At 41.9% G+C, this 18,883-nt stretch overlaps 1 protein-coding gene across 1 annotated transcript; it reads left to right on the plus strand.

Moving 5' to 3' along the window:
* The first annotated feature begins 2,910 nt into the window (after positions 1 to 2,910).
* Positions 2,911 to 3,387, plus strand: LOC139883569 (secreted RxLR effector protein 161-like). The gene has a single exon (XM_071867730.1). The coding sequence runs from the start codon at positions 2,911 to 2,913 to the stop codon at positions 3,385 to 3,387; it is 477 nt and encodes a 158-aa protein (XP_071723831.1).
* Positions 3,388 to 18,883: the final 15,496 nt, after the last annotated feature.

The raw sequence follows: 18,883 nt of genomic DNA on the forward strand, positions 1-18,883 counted from the left end.
TAAGTTAGGATTTTTGGAGGATGATTGGAAACGTAGTGACCTTTTGATTCTGAAACCTTACTTGAAATTATTCATTGATATGATGGGTCTGTGCAAATAGGGATGCACAAATGATAGGCATTAATTATTCGTGCATGTATGTCTGATGTGTTCAGTTTAATGTTTTCAACAACTAAGAACGTAATTGCTGATATGAATGGCAACAATTGTGAAATATTGAATATGAAGATTCAATATATTATGGAAAAGCAAGAAGCACTAGAAGCTCTTGACCATGTTATGGAAGATCTTGAAGATGCTGTGCGCCACCTTGAGCTGGTAGAGGACCGCTTAACGGCATGTGAGCTGAAAATAGATTTTTGCAATGCTAGTTCTAGCTCAGAAAGGATTTTGAGCTCTAAGCGCAAGCATATTGATTCGTTCAATATGTGGGAATGCAAAGGATCAAGTCCTTATTGCAAGAGACCAAGAGTTAACCAACACAAGAGAGGAAAACGTCCTCAAGTGAAGAAAATGTCAAGGGTGAGATGTTACAACTATCACAAGAAGGGTCACTATACTCGCGACTGTCGTGAGCCAAAGAAGGTAAACACCTCTTGTACATTTGAGAACTTTGCTTATGTGTCAAGTTCTGCATTATTAACTGAATCCAATCATTTGTGAACTGTAGATTCAGGAGTAACAGACCATGTAGTGAAGGATAGAGGATCCTTCGTGGAATTCCGACGAATACCAACTGGAACTAAATGGATCTATGTGGAAAACAACTCCAGAGCTGAAGTTAAAGGGATTGGCACCTGCTAATTGAACATGCGCGGTGGACGCAACTTGTTCCTACATGATGTTCTAACTGCTCCGGAGATTCATCGAAATTTAATGTCTGTTTTAATGTTGATTAAGCTTGGTTTTAGTGTGAACTTCCGTAATAACGATGTAGATTTGTATTTGGATACAAACTACTATGATTGTGGTCACTTTCTAGATGGTTTTATTGTACTAAATGTTGACTATGGTGATGTTAATATATGTTATTCCCTTGTTTTCTACTTCATAAGATAATGATGTGAATGTGTGGCATGCTAGACTTGATCATATTGGCCAACAACATATGAATAAACTAGCCAAAGAGGGCTTGTTGGGCAACATTGAAAAAGTCGATTTGCCCATATGTAAGCACTGCCTAGTAGGGAAAACGACAAGGAAACCATTTGGAAAAGATAAAAGAGATGAATTTCCTCTGCATTTAATCCATTCTGACGTATGTGGTTCAATGAATGTGAGAGAAAGGCATGGGGCTGTTTATTTCATCACATTTATTGATGATTATACTCAATTCGGATATGTCTATTTGATTTCTCACAAATCTGAAGCATTAAGTTGTTTCAAAAGGTTTATGAACTTGGTTGAAAATCAATTAGACAAGAAAATAAAAGCATTTAGATCCGATCGAGGTCGAGAATATTTATCTGATGAGTTCAGAAAATTATGTGGTGAAAAGGAATAGAAATACAGTTGTCTATTCCATATACTCCTCAACAAAATGGTGTTGCAAAGAGAAGAAACAGAACCCTATTGGAAATGGTTAGGTCCATGATGGCGCATGCTAACTTACATATCACTTTTTGGAGTGATGCGTTGTTAACTGCTGCCTATATACTTAACCGGATGCCTTCTAAATTAGTTAGTTCCATTCCATATGAGTTATGGACAGATAGAAAACCGGACTTAAGTTTACTTAAGCCATGGGGTTATGCTGCCTATACTTATAAGTCCTCTCACAAGTTTGGGAAATTGAGTCCCAGATAAAAGTAGAGTATTTTAATGAGATACTTCGAACACTCGATTGGGTATGTGTTCATAGGTGAGTAGGAAAGTGGGAGAATAACTGAATTTGAATCGCGGAATGTCACATTATTAGTGGATGAATTTCCTAAGAATGGCGAAATAGGGAAAGATTACTTCCTATTTGAAACCTTGGATCTAGATAATGATATTGGTTGAGTTCATCCAAGTGGGAGTAATATGAGAAGTGATGAATTGAATTCAACTCATTCTCAATTACAACCACATGATGAGATGATATCGTCATTATCTAATCCGAGTGGGAGCATAATGAGGAATGATGTGCTAAGTGTACAATCTCCCATATAGGGAACAAGTCGTCAAAGTATTCCCCGTCGACGTTTTGACATTGAAGGGGAAACTTTTATGATTGCTCCGCAAGATGAGGATGAGCCGAGAAATATTAATGAGGCTCTTAATTGCCCTAGTAAGGAAAAATGGATTTATGCAATGAAAGAGGAGATGGAGTCAATGAAGTCAAACCAAGTCTGGGAACTGGTTGATCTTCCAAAAGGGACGCAGAGCTATTGGGAACAAGTGGGTTCTTAAAATAAAGCAAAAGGCTGATGGCTCGATAGAAAGGCATAAGGCTCGTCTTGTGGCAAAGGGGTATAATCAACAGGATTGAATTGATTATGTAGAAACATTTTCTCCTATAGTGAGATTTACCTTGATTCGCATAATTCTGGCAATAGTGTTTGGTATGGATCTTGAGTTACATCAAATGGATGTAAAGACTGCTTTCCTCAATGGAGAATTAGAGGAATGAACATATATGGAACAACCTGTTGGTTTCATAGTGAAAGGCCAAGAAGAAAATGTATGTCCACTTTGGGGTTCGATATATAGCCTTAAGCAGTCGTCAAGACAATAGTATATACGATTTCACAATGCCATAATGGCATATGACTTTACAATGATAGATGAGGATCATTGTGTATATATTAAAAGATCCAAGGATCAATTTGTGATCATATCATTATATGTTGATGATATACTAATTGCCGGAAGTAACATGGAGTTTGTTCATACTGTCAAAAGTTGGTTGTCTTCCAAATTTTGAATTGAATGATATGGGATTGTAAACCCATTGACACTCCTATTGCAAAAGGTGAAGGATTGAGTCATAGACTGTGTCCAAGGACTCCACAAGAGAAGGAACAAATGAAACATGTTCCTTATGTTAGTACTGTTATGAGCTGGATGTATGCTATGATGTGTACAAGACCTGACATATGTTATGTAGTTGGAATGGTGAGTAGATACAAATCCAATCCAGGTCAAGCACGTTGGAAAGCCGTTAAGAGAATACTAAGGTATCTAAAGGAAATTGCTGATTATACGCTAAGTTATTATGGAAAGGATCTGCAACTCAAAGGCTATTCTAATGCTGATCGGGGAGGAGATTTAAATGAAAGGAAATCTACCTCTGAGTTTGTTTTCTTACCGAATAATGACACCATGTGTTGGAGCAGTAAGAAACAAAAGTGTATAGCCTTGTCCACGATGGAAACTGAGTTCATGGCATTATCAGTAGCAGTATAAGAAGATGTTTGGCTTAAGAGATTTTTTAGATCATTTAGGTGTTATTGGAAGTGCTACAGATTTGTTATTGGTTAACTGTGATAGCCAAGCAGCGAAAGAGTACACCAAAGATCCAAAATATCATGGCAAGACCAAACATAAAGATACCAAGTATAATTTTGTCATGGATATGATTGCCACAAAAGAGGTGAACTTAGAGTACATACTATGCATAGAATGGTAGCAGATCCTATGACAAAGCCAGTACCTAGAGATGTGTTTTGTGGCCATATGAAATCTCTAGGATTGTGTAGAGTCTGATGTACTGGATTGTAATTTCCCTAAAGTGTTCACATTTGATGAATTGTGTTTTTCATCATTAATGCCTATGAATCTTTGTTTGATCTTTATGCATTTTAATGCTCAGTGCATTACTTTAAGTTAGGAAAGTATGTCGGACAGATATGAGATTAGCCCACTCACACGGGTAATCGCCTCTATTTACTGTGTGATAAATAGAGATGGGACTGTTTTTAAGCTTATTATCTAGGTGATAATCGAGAGCTCAAGCTTAAAACATGTATGTCGCATTAACTGAGTGTTAAGATGAGGACATAATACTTACTATGTCTGAAAGTAAAATACCCCACATATTTTACTTTATCTGTCTATGATGCCAGATGTGAGTTTTGATGAATTTAGTAAATGAGTAGATACGTGAACTCAAGTTAGACATTGGGTATGTCTGAACTATCATCTATACGGTATTGAAAGGTGTAGACATACGCTCCATGGGAAATGAGTTAATACCGTAATACGTATTTCATACTACGTATGCATGAGACGACCAATAAGAGTGGCAAAAGTTTGATCTCAACTTTTTATGTCGTGTGAGACTCTTGAGGAAAAGAGTTCCTCAATTTTTAGTCCCCTCATGACTCTTACTTATTCACCGGTGAACCAATTATGATTGTCTTTGGGATAATGAGTTTGATTTCTATTTAGTGTTTGCTATCTTAGGATGTTGCCAATGGTCATGAGTTTGATACGATCTAATGGGGCATTTCTAGAAAAGCAAGCTAAACTGAAATTGAGAGTTTGAAGGAAAGAGGAAGATCGATTTTGGAGAATCACATTGTAGTTTTGTATTCACCGGTGAACCAATTATGACTGTCTTTGGGATAATCATAATTGTGAATACAATATATATATATATATATATATATATATATATCATTGTTTGAAAGAGATCAAGAGAGATATAAATGTGATCAATCGATTTAGAGTACTGCATACTAAATCTACTCGGAGTGTGATGTCCATTATGAGCTGCTATATATTCCTAACAGATATATAGTAACGAGCTCTCAAAGTATGCTGGTCGCACGGATTATTCACCGGTATGAATGTTGAAGAGAGGAAAAGAGGATTCTGTTCGGCCCACCATGTTAAGTGAGAGTCTATGATGGATTTTTCTCTGATGGGGATGAGTAGGGCCTGTCCGCCCATGTTGGTTTTGGACCACCATGTGCAAGTGGAAGATAATGGATTTTTTCTTTATTGATGGGCCTGAGTTGGCCCGTCCGCCCAAGTTGGGCCCTAAAAGCCCGGCCCACGGGAATAGGGCCCATGGATGGGGGAAGGTATAAAAGGGAGGAGAGAGAGGGAGAACGCACCTCAAGGAATCATTAACGTACGTACGTCTCCCTCTCTTTCAACGTTCTCTCTCTTCCTAAGAAAGGACAGTACGCTTAAGGCGACGCTGTTTCCCTCTTCAAGGCAAATTGACATCATCGGATCAGAATTTCTTCCTCGATCTTCAGCATTAGTGTCTAATTTGTGGCTAACAAGGTACGCTCGAATCTGTGGTGTGCTTTACAATCGGTGATACGTGTAATTCCCGGGCTTCACTTCCGCATTCGTTTTAGGGGTTCGATTGAGTGTCGAATCCGGTTTTCGGGGATCAGTCATTCCCAACAACATATAACTCATTCGGATCATTTGAATTATCAAAATTTTTTGTTATATGTGGCAACGCTATTGCCGTTTTATTTTTACTGCTGAAAATCAGACAATAGGAAAGGTTAGTTAGGAAATAAAAGGTAAGCTTGTCTTGAATTGCGTCCAATGATATGAGGAGGTCAAAATATGAAGATAGACACTTTTTTTACCCATGTCTTTTAATAGCTTTCCAATAAATCTCTTATCAATTAAAGATTCTCTTGGTTTTTTTTTTTTTTTTTCACATTCCAAGATATCCCTTATTAATAAATGATTTCGTGAACTAACTCTCCAAATGATAATTACCCGCTTTTTTCATAGCCTAAACTAACTAGGAACGTCACCAACCAAAAAAAAAAAAAAACTTGCTAGGGACGTTAATATAAATAATAAGCACGTTGACATATTAGCATTTTAAGCATATTGCTAGTGTTTATATTCCTAATTTTGTCTGCCACGTTGCCACGCAAAATGAAAGTAAATATATGTTCTGAAAGTATAAGGAAAGTGTTTGTAGTGCCACATTCGACTACATTCATCCATATGTAACTTATTTGGATCATTTCAATCACCGATGCTTTTTTATTATCTGTGGCAGCATTGCACTGCTTTGGTATTGCAAACTGAATAGAAAGAAAGTTTAAATAGGAAATAAAATGCAAGTATGTCTATGAGGATGCTCTAGCATCCAGAAAAAACACCTTATCGTCGACATGGTTTCGGCCCTGCGCTCTTCGTCAAGGGAAATCGTCAACATGCCTGTCCCAGAGGAGCGACGCTGTCCTCGCGATCCAGGCAGCAGTGGCCGTGGATTCGGATTTCAGCTACGGAACAGGCATGCAGGCACAGATCCTAAAGGAGATCCACGACTTGGAGGGAAGAGTGAGGGAGCTTTACAACGTGGAGGTGAGGGTGTGGAGCGCGCTTGAGACCATCGAAGATGTGGTGGCGCTCGGAGGTGGTAGAGAGATCGTGGGGAGTCTGAGGGAGGCTGCGATGGAGCTGGATAAGGCAAACGAGGCGATGTCCAAGTGGTTATACCGGCTAACGGAGGGGTTAAACCAGCTGGTCCTGACAGTGACGAGGATGAGGAAGGAGGTGATAGATGAGTTCACAGCGAGCGCTCGGAAACGACCGTCCACGTCAGCCAAGAGCGACTGAGGGAGAAGGTGACGATGAAATGGAGGACGAAAAGGTCACCTTTAATCGCAGAGTAGGGAATAGAGATGATTATGGGGTTGTTGAGCAATCTAGTCTCATGGTTTCGTAACAGCTTCGGCAATTTGTAACGGTTTTTGTCGTCGTGTTTTGAAAGTTTTATAGCGATTTAGTAATTGTTTGTCGACCGTCTTGACCGTAATCGGTTTGCAACAGATTTGTAAAGTCTTTCAATTGAATGCCAGAAATGACGATGGAAAATGACTCTCTTTTTTTATCTACTTGTGTCAACTTTTGGCACTTAAAGCGTATTTTTACTCGTAATGGTCTTTACACGGGGATTCATCAGCGAGGAGCGTATGCTTGCAAACGTGTGGGAACCTCGCTTTTCCTCCGAAGCCTCTTCACTTTCGAGAATTCCTCGAGTCGTTTCTAATCGAGTTCTCTCTTCAATCTCTCTCTGAAGACCCTAGGTCAATCCATCGATCGATCTCACGTAAGGTCAGCGATCGCAATCCATGGGGAGCACCAAGCAGCTTTGGAAGCAAATTATGGACCTCAAGCTCACCTCCAAGTCGCTGCAGCAGCAGGCGCGGAACTGCGAGAAGTAGCGGAATGCGGAGAAACTCAAGGTCAAGAAGGCCATCAAGAATGGCACCATGGACGGCGCCTGCACCTAGAACGAGAGTGCCCATCCGGAAGCGGACCGAGCAGATGAGCACCTCCGCCTTGACGCCATCGTGGCGCAGCTGGGCACTCAGGCCAAGATGACCACGACCATCAAGTCCACTGAGAACCTTTAGAATAATGACAAGTACCTATATGTTGTCCGTTGACCTTGGGATAGAATCATGGAGAAGTCAGGAATGGTTAGGCAAAGAGGAGGTTTTTCGTTTTTCCTTGTTTGATTCCTGTTTCTAGCTTGGCATCATCCCTGTGTTGCAGCTGGTGTCCCTTGCATCATCCCTAAATGCAATGAAGATTTGAGGAAAAAAGCTTGGGGATGTCATTATGGTTTAACTGGCAAGGATGTTTTTTTACCCTTAGACAAGTGTCATGTTTTTAGGGCATTTCTAAAGAGAGATTTTTGGTAGCGAGTGCGACACACGGTTTCGAAGTCCAAAAAAAGACGAAAGTTCTGGATTCTATTGGTGTTGTGCAAGTGAGGCTAAGAATAACGTCTCTGATGCATATGTAATGAAATTTTATCCTCAGGATGAGCGTGTTATGACCAGCCTCAGTTTGTCTCCAACTCATGTGGCATGGACAAGAGCGCTGGTGGCTGCCCTTCCAAATCTGTTTTTTTTTTGGGTAGATTCATGCATTGGGGGGTTATTTTGTTAGAACGAGAGATAAGACCTGGTGATTTTTCGCGGACGGTGAAACAGACAAGATGACTAGGGGTCTTAAGATGTGAGGGATTCTCAATTCTTGTGAAATCCATTTTGAGATTCTTTGCCTGTTAAATTGGATTTCACATTTTCTCATCAGACTCTGAAAAGTTAGCCATTTACATTTCAAATTTCTGTTCATGGCTAATTTTCCTTTTCAATTCCTCTGGGTAACTGCAGTATTGACTAGCTTGAATCTGCCCTGCACAATTGGTACGCTTTCTTTCTGCTGGTGATTTGCAAAAGATGTCAGAGACAATGGATTCATTTGAAAAGCAGTTTGCGAACATGTTGGTGCAGGCAGAGTTCACGGAGAGTGCAAGGGATGGGTCGACGTGGCTTTCCACTCCAGAGGAAGAAGTAAACGATAAAATATTAGATGGTCCGGGCGCACCAGCCAGTGTGGTCCCGGACCAATCATGGAGCACCACGTTGGTCCACCTGGCGCTGTGGGGTCGGCTCGCCAAGATCTTCCTTCTCTCTCCTCTAGCGCTTGCACGCTAGCCTTGTGCTCTCTCTCTGGTTTCGCTCTCATTTGCTACTCCGCGCTCGTTGTTGCTGCTCTGGCATTGCGTTTGTCAAGCGGCCGTTCCCTGCCGTCACCCGACGCTCGCTCGCTCGCTGGTCCTGTCGCTTCCTCCGTCTCTGCTTCGGCGCTCGCTCTTTGCTCCGTTGCTCACTCCATCTCTGCTCCGGCGCCGCTTTCCTTCACACATTAATCTGCTTGGGAAGCCGAGATTTGGGGGATCCCATTTCTGCAACCACCTGCAGAGCAGTGTCGACGCCTTCCAGGCCAGTTACGAGATTTGTGGGATGTGTACATGCAGAGCAAGAGCAGTAGATTGCCCAAGTTCTGGCGGGACGCCGTCCAGGCCGGTTACGAGTTCTTGACGAGTGACATGCCGGGCGTTCGCGACGTCGCCGTTTTAGAAATCGCGAAGATGTCCCTTCACTCCTTCACCTTCTCCGACCCTCTCTTGCTGCTCATTCTCGTCCTGCGGTAACCCATCCTCGCCCTTCAAAACCCCCTTCTTCTATAATGCTTTCGTCGCTAGCTTCATTTGCTTGCAGAACTTTTAGTGCTGAGAAGTCGGGCATTTCTTGTGAAATTTTGGGAGTTTGGTCGCTAACTTGTCCTTTCAGAGATTGGATGGAAGTCATGAGTTTATGAGGTCTTGGTTCTTGTCATTGAGCCCTCTCGGGGCAGATGAATTGAGGGCTTGTTTTTTATTGATACGGATTTATGATGACTTAAGGGTTAAGCTGCAAAGCTGCCCTTTTCATCACCTGGCAAATGGTTGAGAAACTGAGATGTTTTGATGCTTGAATTTGGATGATTTCTGTCCGAATTCAGCAATTATATCTCTGCCATCAAAGAACTATGCTCGTGTCTCGTTCGTGCCCAATGGGAAATCTGAGTACTAAGAAGCATGCGGTAGATCTAACGATTTTCATAGGTGTTCAAGAGCGTATGAGAATTACTAAATCGAATTTTTATTATTTCTGTGGGTAGGTCAAACTCTTTCGGGTGCAGGGCATTCATGTTTCTGCGGGGCTTGTGATTGTTATACCCTTCTAGTGCCAACTGTCTCATCCTTGTTCCTATTCCTATTAGTTTATTATTCTTTGAAATTCTCTTGAATATGCAAAATTTCCGTCGGAATCTGACCTTGTTGATGTGCACAGGTTACGCTTTTGAATTGGCTTTCTGTTTTGGCTTATTCTTTTGCTTTTGTATTTTGTATCATCCCAAGGGTGTAATAGAATAAAACAATTAGTGGACTGGAAGATTTTCCTGTCCTTTTTATCATCTACTGGTGTCGTAACTCATTATTTTTGTTACAATTGAAGTTTTAAAATGTAAGACTGCCAGCTACTTGTTTATGACCTTGATGCACGAGGTCCCTGTGAAGAAGCAAGATCTTCCGACATCTGGACCTTGATAAAAAATCAAGCAAAATTTTGTTTTGGCTTGATGCTGGGAATTTTGGCTCTGCTGCTGGTAATATAAGATCAGCATATGCCCGTAATATATGGGCTACTACTAAATGGTCAACGTGATTTCCATGTCTTTTTGATTGTTTATGTCATTTTTCATTCAAGTACTTTTTCTTGAAGTTTATATGGCGGGAATTTAGTAATTATTGGGAGATTTAGGGCCTTAAACCGAAGAATCTGATCTTGGCTGCACATGTTATGTTTTTTCCCCTTTGGAAAGCAACCAACGTTCTCTTCTTATTCTTTCTTAGACAACAAGGTTAATCGTGGATCATAGTAATGACTATTTGTAAAGTTACTCGATAATTGTTGAAACAATGCCTCGTTATTCTTAATAATTAAAGGATAGTTACAAGAAGATGCATGTTCTTGATGATTCTGCTTTTGAATCAATTTGATTCATAAACTGAGTGATCTGATTCTCGATTGTCTTGTCTTATGTAGAATGACGACAACCAAAGAGAGACTTCTGCGACAATGCTCAAAGCAGGACAGGACGCTCGTTTTGCGAGAATGCTATAACTAGAATTCCTCTTCTATATGATACACCCCACCGGAATGCTTGGCTAGCTTGATTACACACATAAAATCCATCGTTTGGAGGTAAATAATCCACATGGAATACATTACACCTATTTCAAAATCTCGTGTTCTTGTACTATACTTCTGTTCTCTCAGTCGGAAGGCAATAACATTGAGCTATGTACAAGCTTATGCTGAACTAGAAAGCCCATGAAGATATGGGTTTTAATTTACATTACATGTATGCACGAGTGACTCTCTCAGGAGTTTCATCCGGAGATCAGATGTAATACATACTTATGTTTAGTCCATCACAAAAAAAAAAAAAGATCAATGTTCAGAGCTTAATGGAGGTTTGCGTGCATGGTTTTTCTTTTTTCTTTTTTTTTGGCCGGGAGCATTGAGTTGTCTTTCCCTCTCTTTCTAAAAGCAACTTAAAGTTCCATGAAGTGATCACTGGAGTCATGAAAATTCATTATTTAGATTGAGTACAGACTGGAATGCTTCAACCCACATTCTCCTCGTAAAGCTAATCTTTTGACTAGAAAAATAGGAAATTTTAAGAATCAGGATCGGCACCGATACTCATGAGTCGCCCCTTTCGCTTCTTGCATTGCCATCACCTCTAGCAAAGCATTGTGCAATCTCTTCTTCTTAGGCTACACTGTCCTCCATACTCCTTGATGATGATGAGTGTAAATCTAATTAGGCGGGAAAGTTAAACGTCTCATTTGATCAAGTGTTCACTTGAAAAGAAAAGTGCGTTATATTTCAATTCGCTAGTGAAAGGGGAAACGGAAAAGAGAGAAGTAACAAATTGCTTTTGAGAAAAGAGACCATGGCGTCAAAAGTCAACAGAGATTAACATCAATTGCATTGACAAAATTTTGTGGAGAAGCTGATACATGCATCCCCATGAAATGTCAACAAGCATTAAAACTCATGCCAACAACTTGGCGAGTTCATCAACCCTCAAGCTTCCTAGTGGTGATACATTCAAGTGGTGTTCATCCAACTCCTTTTTCCTTCGAATTTTCGTATCTCTCTGCTTGTTTCCTCTCTCCGTAAGTGTAGAAGAAGGTTCGCCTTCGGCATCTACATTTCCATCTTCTTCCTTCACAATCTTCTTGGACACAGCTCTCCTAGGTCGGTGCCTGAAAATGGGGCCAGGTGGAGCAGTCTTTGCAAAAGCAACCGCCCTTTGGTAATGCCTGCATAACTCCATTCAAGTGTTTACTCCCCTTCTGAAATAAATTAATCAGCAACATAGTGACCCTACGACTTTCAATTTGGCAAGCAATCTGGCATGTGAGAGGACCAACCTTCTTGAGGAAATGATAACCAGCTCGAACAATTCTAGAAAGATCCCTCGCCTGCATTCAATTCATTGAGAAAATATAAAATAAATATCCTATTAGTAGCTTGTCATGACGAAACATAGACTGGCCATTCCAACATGAGTAATTCATCTTCCCATCTTCGGAAGGGAAAGGATAAGTCTCCCATGCCTATCTCCATTCCATTACCAATTCTCGAACGTTTCTTTTTGCTTGCAGAGTCAGTTTTGCGATTTACATCCAAATTTGCTCAAAGAAATATTCTTCATCGTGGTAATGGTAATTCACGCGGAATGTATTAATGACGATTAGGTCATCCAAGGGAATACGCGTTATGCATAACATAAATAAGAGCATTGCCTCAGCTCATTCTAAAAAGTACTCGACTCCCTTCTTCAATGGCGATAGTGAGTTCACCAATGCATCTCTTCAAATTGTTTGTTTTGATCTTAAGTGCCATTGCTACGCTAAGCGATGGGCGTTCTCCATCTGTTATACGGTTGACTCCAGACGAGAAGTGGCTCAATCTGAGCAGGATTGACGCATTACCGGATGCAGATCACGAGGTATGTGAAAATACATCGCGTTAAGACTTACTGTGTCTTTGATTTTGAGTTTTTTTTTTCCCGGTTTATGCATTGATCCTGAAGTTTCACCTTTTTACGACTTTGCTATGTACTTGTCAGTATGCTGGAGTAAGCTTGACCCCCGGCAGGTTCATGGGAGCTCGTGCAACAATAAATGTGTGGAATCCTTCCGTCGTTCAGCCAGAAGTCAGTTTCTCCCAAATTTGGCTCGAAGCAGGCCCCAGAGAGAGTATGAACACAGTGGAAGCGGGATGGATGGTAAGAACTTACGTTGATCGACTCCGAAAATTTTAGCATGATTTGCTTCTAAATGTTTGTAGATATAGAAGATAAGCAGTTTGTGTTTCTACTGTAGGTCGATACAGTTTCTTATCCCCGCAATCAGGCGAAGATTTTCATATTTTATACTGTGAGTTCTTAACTCTTTCCAGTGCTTACAATTCACCAAACTTTCATAAGTATGTCAAATTTTGACATGCTTTCCTTGGGTGGACTTTAGGCAGATGGCTATCGTACTCGCTGCTACAATCTCGATTCTCGAGTGCAAAGATGGATTCCGACTAATAAGGGGCAGCAGATTTGCTCCAAACAATCTGCTTGTGTTAATAATCGGCGTCGTAGCGGAAGCGGATCGGAATTTTGCAATTATGTCGGGAGCTATAGAAATCGATCGAAATAAAACGAGGAACAAAAGGACACCGGAAATTTACGTGGTTCGGTCCGAATGTTGGAACCTACGTCCACGGGAAGAGTCAGCAAATCAATCCACTATAAATCGGAGAATTACAGGATTACAATCACACACATGCATTCAAGTGTTTCTCAGCCCTATTTTATACCCGATACCCACGGTGTTTAACAACTCAACTCATTCACTGGACTTGACTCCGCACAAAACTCTCTGAGCTCTTTTCTCTCACTCTCTCTCGAGCTCGTTTCTCTCGCTCTCTACCGAGCTCTTCTGTTTTCGCTCTCTGTCTCGCATCTTCAGACGTCTTCTCCTTATATAGGGAGAACGGTAGAGGACAAGACAAAACAAATGAGAAATAAATGGCCTCATTAAATGCTGCAGCGCAGGCGCCCACAAGACAAGCCGCAATCGGCACCGAACACCTACCATATATTTCGGGCATGCATGCAGATCGTGCATGTGCATGGGCAAGCATTTAATGAGGCGGCAGAGATGAGGGATAATTGTCAGAAACGTGTGCCATTGATCCGTGAAAAGAGGTGGGCTGCAGTCTTCAAATTTCTTGTTCCCGGTGAAAAGTAAGCGTACGAGAGGGAGTCTTCTGAAGCCACAAATGTTGACCAACTTTTCTACGTGCATGGCCATGTGCATGCATTTCTTCATGCACTTGCAGCAGGTGGTGGGTCCTTTATTTAATGTAGAATATTGTTGATCCCTTCCTTTTCGGCAGAAGACAATTCTTCTTTGCTTGCATGCTTAAAAAATAAAACCCCATGCAGCGTTTGGCTTCTTCCTTCTACGTATACGCACGGAGACATGGGATTAACGCCGGAACAAAATTCGAAGACATCACAAAGTCTCCCCTGAACTTTGTTTAGTCGGCCAAACTTATGCGTATTAATCTAACGGGCTCAAACTTGAGACACAATATAACAATTCTCCACCTTGGCTCAACGTTTGAGGCCAAATTATAGTGATTATTTTCCATGCTCGGTTCTCCCAACGCCCCGATGGGTGCTCATACTCTACAGACGCCAATCGAGCTCATACAGAGCTCGAGCTTTGCTGAAGGAACATGCTTCGTCATCATTTCTGCTGGGTTCTCCGCCGTTGCTATTTTCTTCACAACAATTTTACCCTTCGCTATGACATCTCGGATGAAATGGTACCTGATGTCGATATGTTTTGTTCGCTCGTGATATATTGGATTATAAGCCAAATATATCGCACCTTGATTGTCACAGTGTATGATGACACTTTTCTGCTCCAGTCCAAGGTCCGAGAGCAAACCCTTTAACCATATCGATTCCTTTGCAACAAATGTTAGTGCCATGTACTCCGCCTCAGTCGAGGACAATGCAACATCATCTTGTAAAGACGCCTTCCAACTTATTGCACCACCTGCAAGTGTAAACACGTACCCTGCTAGCGATCTGCGATCATCCAAGTTACCGGCGTGATCTGAATCCACGTACCCTGTGGTCTCATTGCCATTGACGTTCCTCTGATACATAATGCCGACGTCTGCTGTCCCCTTTAGATATCTGAGGATCCATTTCACGGCTTCCCAATGAGCCTTGCCTGGGTGCTTCATGTAACGGCTGACAACACTTACAGCCTGTGAAATGTCAGGTTTAGTACATACCATGGCATACATAATACTACCCACTGCACTAGAATAAGGAACACGGGACATATGTTCCTCCTCCTCCTCAGTTTGCGGTGATAACTTGTCAGAAAGTTTAAAATGTGCGGCTAAAGGGGTACTTACAGATTTTGCTGACTGCATATTGAAACGTGCCACGATCTTCTCAATATATTTCTTTTGAGACAAACGCAACGTTCCTGCAGCTTTGTCACGCAAAATTTCCATACCCAATATTTTCTTAGCAGCACCTAATTCTTTCATTTCAAACTCAGCACTCAACTGCCGCTTCAACACATCAATATCAGACATATGTTTAGCTGCTATTAACATATCATCAACATATAATAGCAAATAAATCAAAGACCCATCCTCCAATCTCCTAAAATAAACACAACTATCAAACTGACTTTTCGAATAATCTTGACTAGTCATGAAAGCATCAAAACGCTTATACCACTGTCTAGGAGATTGTTTCAATCCATACAAGGATTTCTTCAGTAAGCAAACATGGTCTTCCTTACCTGGAATAGCAAATCCCTCAGGCTGCTTCATGTAAATTTGTTCCTCCAATTCACCATGAAGAAATGCCGTTTTCACATCTAGCTGCTCCAGCTCAAGATCCTGTGCAACAACTAAGGCAAGTAATACACGAATAGAGGTATGCCTTACCACAGGAGAGAATACTTCATTGTAATCAATGCCCTCTCGTTGAGTATACCCCCTCGCAACAAGTCTCGCCTTAAACCTGGCTGCCTCTACACCGGGAATGCCTTCTTTCCGTTTGTAGACCCATTTGCATCCAATAATTTTCTGACTTTTGGGTACTTTGACCAACTCCCATGTCTGATTCCGATAGAGTGATTCTATTTCTTCACTCATAGCCTCTAGCCACTGTGATGACTCAGCACTAGCCATCGCCTCAGAATAGGATGAAGGCTCATCCATCTCCACCTCATCACCTACAGTTAATGCATAGGCAATATCAGAATAACCATAACGTACCGGTGGTTTAATTTGTCTTCTTTGTCTGCCCGTGGCTATGTTGTGTTGTGGCTCTGCTGGTTGTTCAGTATCACCGTCTTCAGGAATTGTGGCCTCATCAGCAATCTCTTCCTCTGTTACCTCTGAGGTCTTTGGAGACTCCGCCTGAATCTCCACCTCACTTCTAACACCACGATCCGTTTGCTCTGCTAGTTGAGTCTCAAGACTCTTCTTTTTAAGCATTGCAGTCTCGTCGAAGATCATGTCTCTGCTGATTAGAAAACCGGGTGATCTGGGATCAGTGCACCACAGCCGGTAGCCTTTCACCCCTTGTGCATAACCCAGAAATATGCACTTCTTCGCCCTCGGCTCAAGCTTACCATCTCTCGCATGAGCATACGCAGGACATCCGAATATTCGTAATCCGGAGTAATCAACAGGTTTCCCCGACCATACTTCCTCAGGAGTCTTCCACTCAATAACAGAAGATGGAGATCGATTAACCAGGTAACACGCCATATTTATTGCTTCGGCCCAAAATTCCTTGCCCAATCCTGCATGCGAAAGCATGCACCGAGCTCGCTCGAGTAGAGTTCTGTTCTTCCGTTCTGCTACGCCATTCTGCTGTGGTGTCCCAGGAACTGTGCGGTGTCTCACAATCCCTTCCTTTTGGCAGAACTCGGTAAAGTCCTTACCACAGAACTCCATGCCATTATCAGTTCTCAGGCATTTGATTTGTTTACTTGACTGCTTCTCAATCAATGCCTTAAAATTCTTGAACTGATCAAATACCTCGGATTTGTGCTTCAGGAAGTACACCCATACCTTCCTTGAGTAATCGTCGATGAATGTCAGCATATATCTGGCACCTCCTTTCGATGGAACTGGAGACGGTCCCCAAACATCTGAATGAATGTATTCGACTGGTTGCTTGGTCGAATGTAGAGCTGTACCAAATTTGACACGACGCTGCTTCCCAAAGATGCAGTGCTCACACAGGTCCAGCTTTCCTGTCTTCTGACCTTTCAGCAACCCCTTTTCACTCAACATTGTCATACCTGCCTCACTCATGTGTCCCAATCGCATATGCCATAATTGAGTCAAATTTGAGTCTGACTCACCTGATGAAACTGCAGCAACTCCGGTCACGGTTTCTCCCAGTAAATGATAGAGAGAATTCGCCTTCTTCCCTTTCATCACTGTCAGGGCACCTCGAGAGATCTTCAGCACTCCACCTTCAGCTGTGTATTTGCACCCGAGGTCATCAAGTGTTCCCAAAGAAATAAGGCTCTTCTTGAGCTTCGGTACGTGCCTTACGTCTGTCAACGTCCGTTCTACGCCATCATGCATTCGGATCCGGACTGTTCCTATCCCCACAACCTCGCAGGCTGCATTATTCCCCAAAAGAACTCTACCACCATCTGCAGTCTGGTAGGTAGTGAACCAGTTCTTATGAGGAGTCATGTGATAGGAACATCCAGAATCTAGCACCCATTCGTCTCCTGACGAACTCGTAGATACACATAGGACAGCTTCGGCATCACTGGTACTCTCCTCGGCAACATTCGCCACACTGCTTGTGGCATTTTGCCAAACGCCTTTATTTCTTAGCTTTGGACAATTTCTCCTTATGTGCCCCTCCTCGTGACATTCGAAGCACTTCACGCGACCTTTTGATTTCTATGTCGCGACTTCGACCTGCTTTTGCTTTGGCTTCTGTTGCTGGGCCTCCGATGTTGGTCTCTACCTCGAATCACCAGTCCACGCACTACATCTTGCGCTAGACTGTCATCACGCAACTTTCTCTGCCACTCCTTTGAAAACAGGGCAGATTTTACCTCCTCTGAGGTAATCGTAGTACGCCCCTGTAACAAGGAGTCGGTAAAGTGCTCCCATGACTCCGGTAGAGACGCCAACAACATCATGCCTTGTTCTTCATCATCTAAAATCTTGCCAACATTTTTCAAGTCCATCATGAGTTTATTAAACTCATCTAGGTGGGATCTAATGGACGTACCTTCAGTATATCGAAACTGGAACATTCTCTTCAGCATATATAAGCGATTGTTCAAACCCTTCTTTACATAGAGGGCCTGGAGTTTGGCCCATAACGTTGCGGCATCCTCCTCCTCGGCCACCTCTATTAGCACTTCATCCGATAAGTTCAATAGGATGATGCTCATGGCCTTCTCCATTAGCTCGTCCTTCTCAGCATCTCGCATTGTTTCGGGCAACTGAGCCTTGCCCTCCAATGCCTTGGCTAATCCTTGAGTTGTTAATAGCGCCTTTGTTGGAGAAATCTTTCTAGAATATTTTGAAGCTGACAAAACATTTCTATCAGTCTAAGTCTGGATATCGATAGTTAAAGTCTCAAGACTTTATAGTCTCAAGACTTTGTAATCTCAAGACTCAAAATTATTCTCACTGACAGTCTTTCTAATCCAGTGTTGAAGGAAATCCAAAGCCGAGGTTTATGGTTGAGGATTTGATCCTATCCTCTGGAATAGATTCTTTGGTTGGATAATCATTTCGGATTCTTTAATTCTTATCTAAGATCGATTGAAGATCCGATGGTCGACGAAATAATCTTGGATTATTCTATTCTTGGAAACCGAGATCCTGATTGTATGGGCGAACAGGATTGATGGGCTATCATCAGATTCCTTAAATAGCTCGGATGATCTTCTTGATTGATTCCGTCCAACGGGTAGATTGGAGGAATTCCTTTGGTAAGTGCCAACGGCTATGATGGCATGAAGGAGTATAAAAGGAAGACGTTCTAGTTGTTTTAAGTGTGTGATCGATAGAAAAATTCCAGAGTCTGAAGATCCTTGATTGTTAGTTGAGACTGAGCGAAATTGTATACAGAGAGTGTTTATACTTGGTGACGCCTTGAGTGAGTGTGGTAGATCATCTACACCTAGAAATCAAGGAAGATCAATACTGTAACAACTCTTTGATCATAGTAGAATCCAGCCAATCGGCTGTCAGTGCAGAAAAGTGGACGTAGGCTTGAATCAAGCCGAACCACTATAAACCGAGTGTTCAATTCTCTCTTTCCCTTACTCAGTCTTGCGATTGAATTTTTAACTGTTGCAAATTCTCTAATTGTTTAAATATCGTGCAAGCTTCGAGAAATTTTTTGTATACCTATTCACCCCCCCTCTAGGTACTCGTACTAGCTATTTCAATTGGTATCAGAG

This window comes from Rutidosis leptorrhynchoides, unplaced genomic scaffold (assembly GCF_046630445.1).
Source record: "Rutidosis leptorrhynchoides isolate AG116_Rl617_1_P2 unplaced genomic scaffold, CSIRO_AGI_Rlap_v1 contig419, whole genome shotgun sequence".
Lineage (NCBI taxonomy): Eukaryota > Viridiplantae > Streptophyta > Magnoliopsida > Asterales > Asteraceae > Rutidosis > Rutidosis leptorrhynchoides.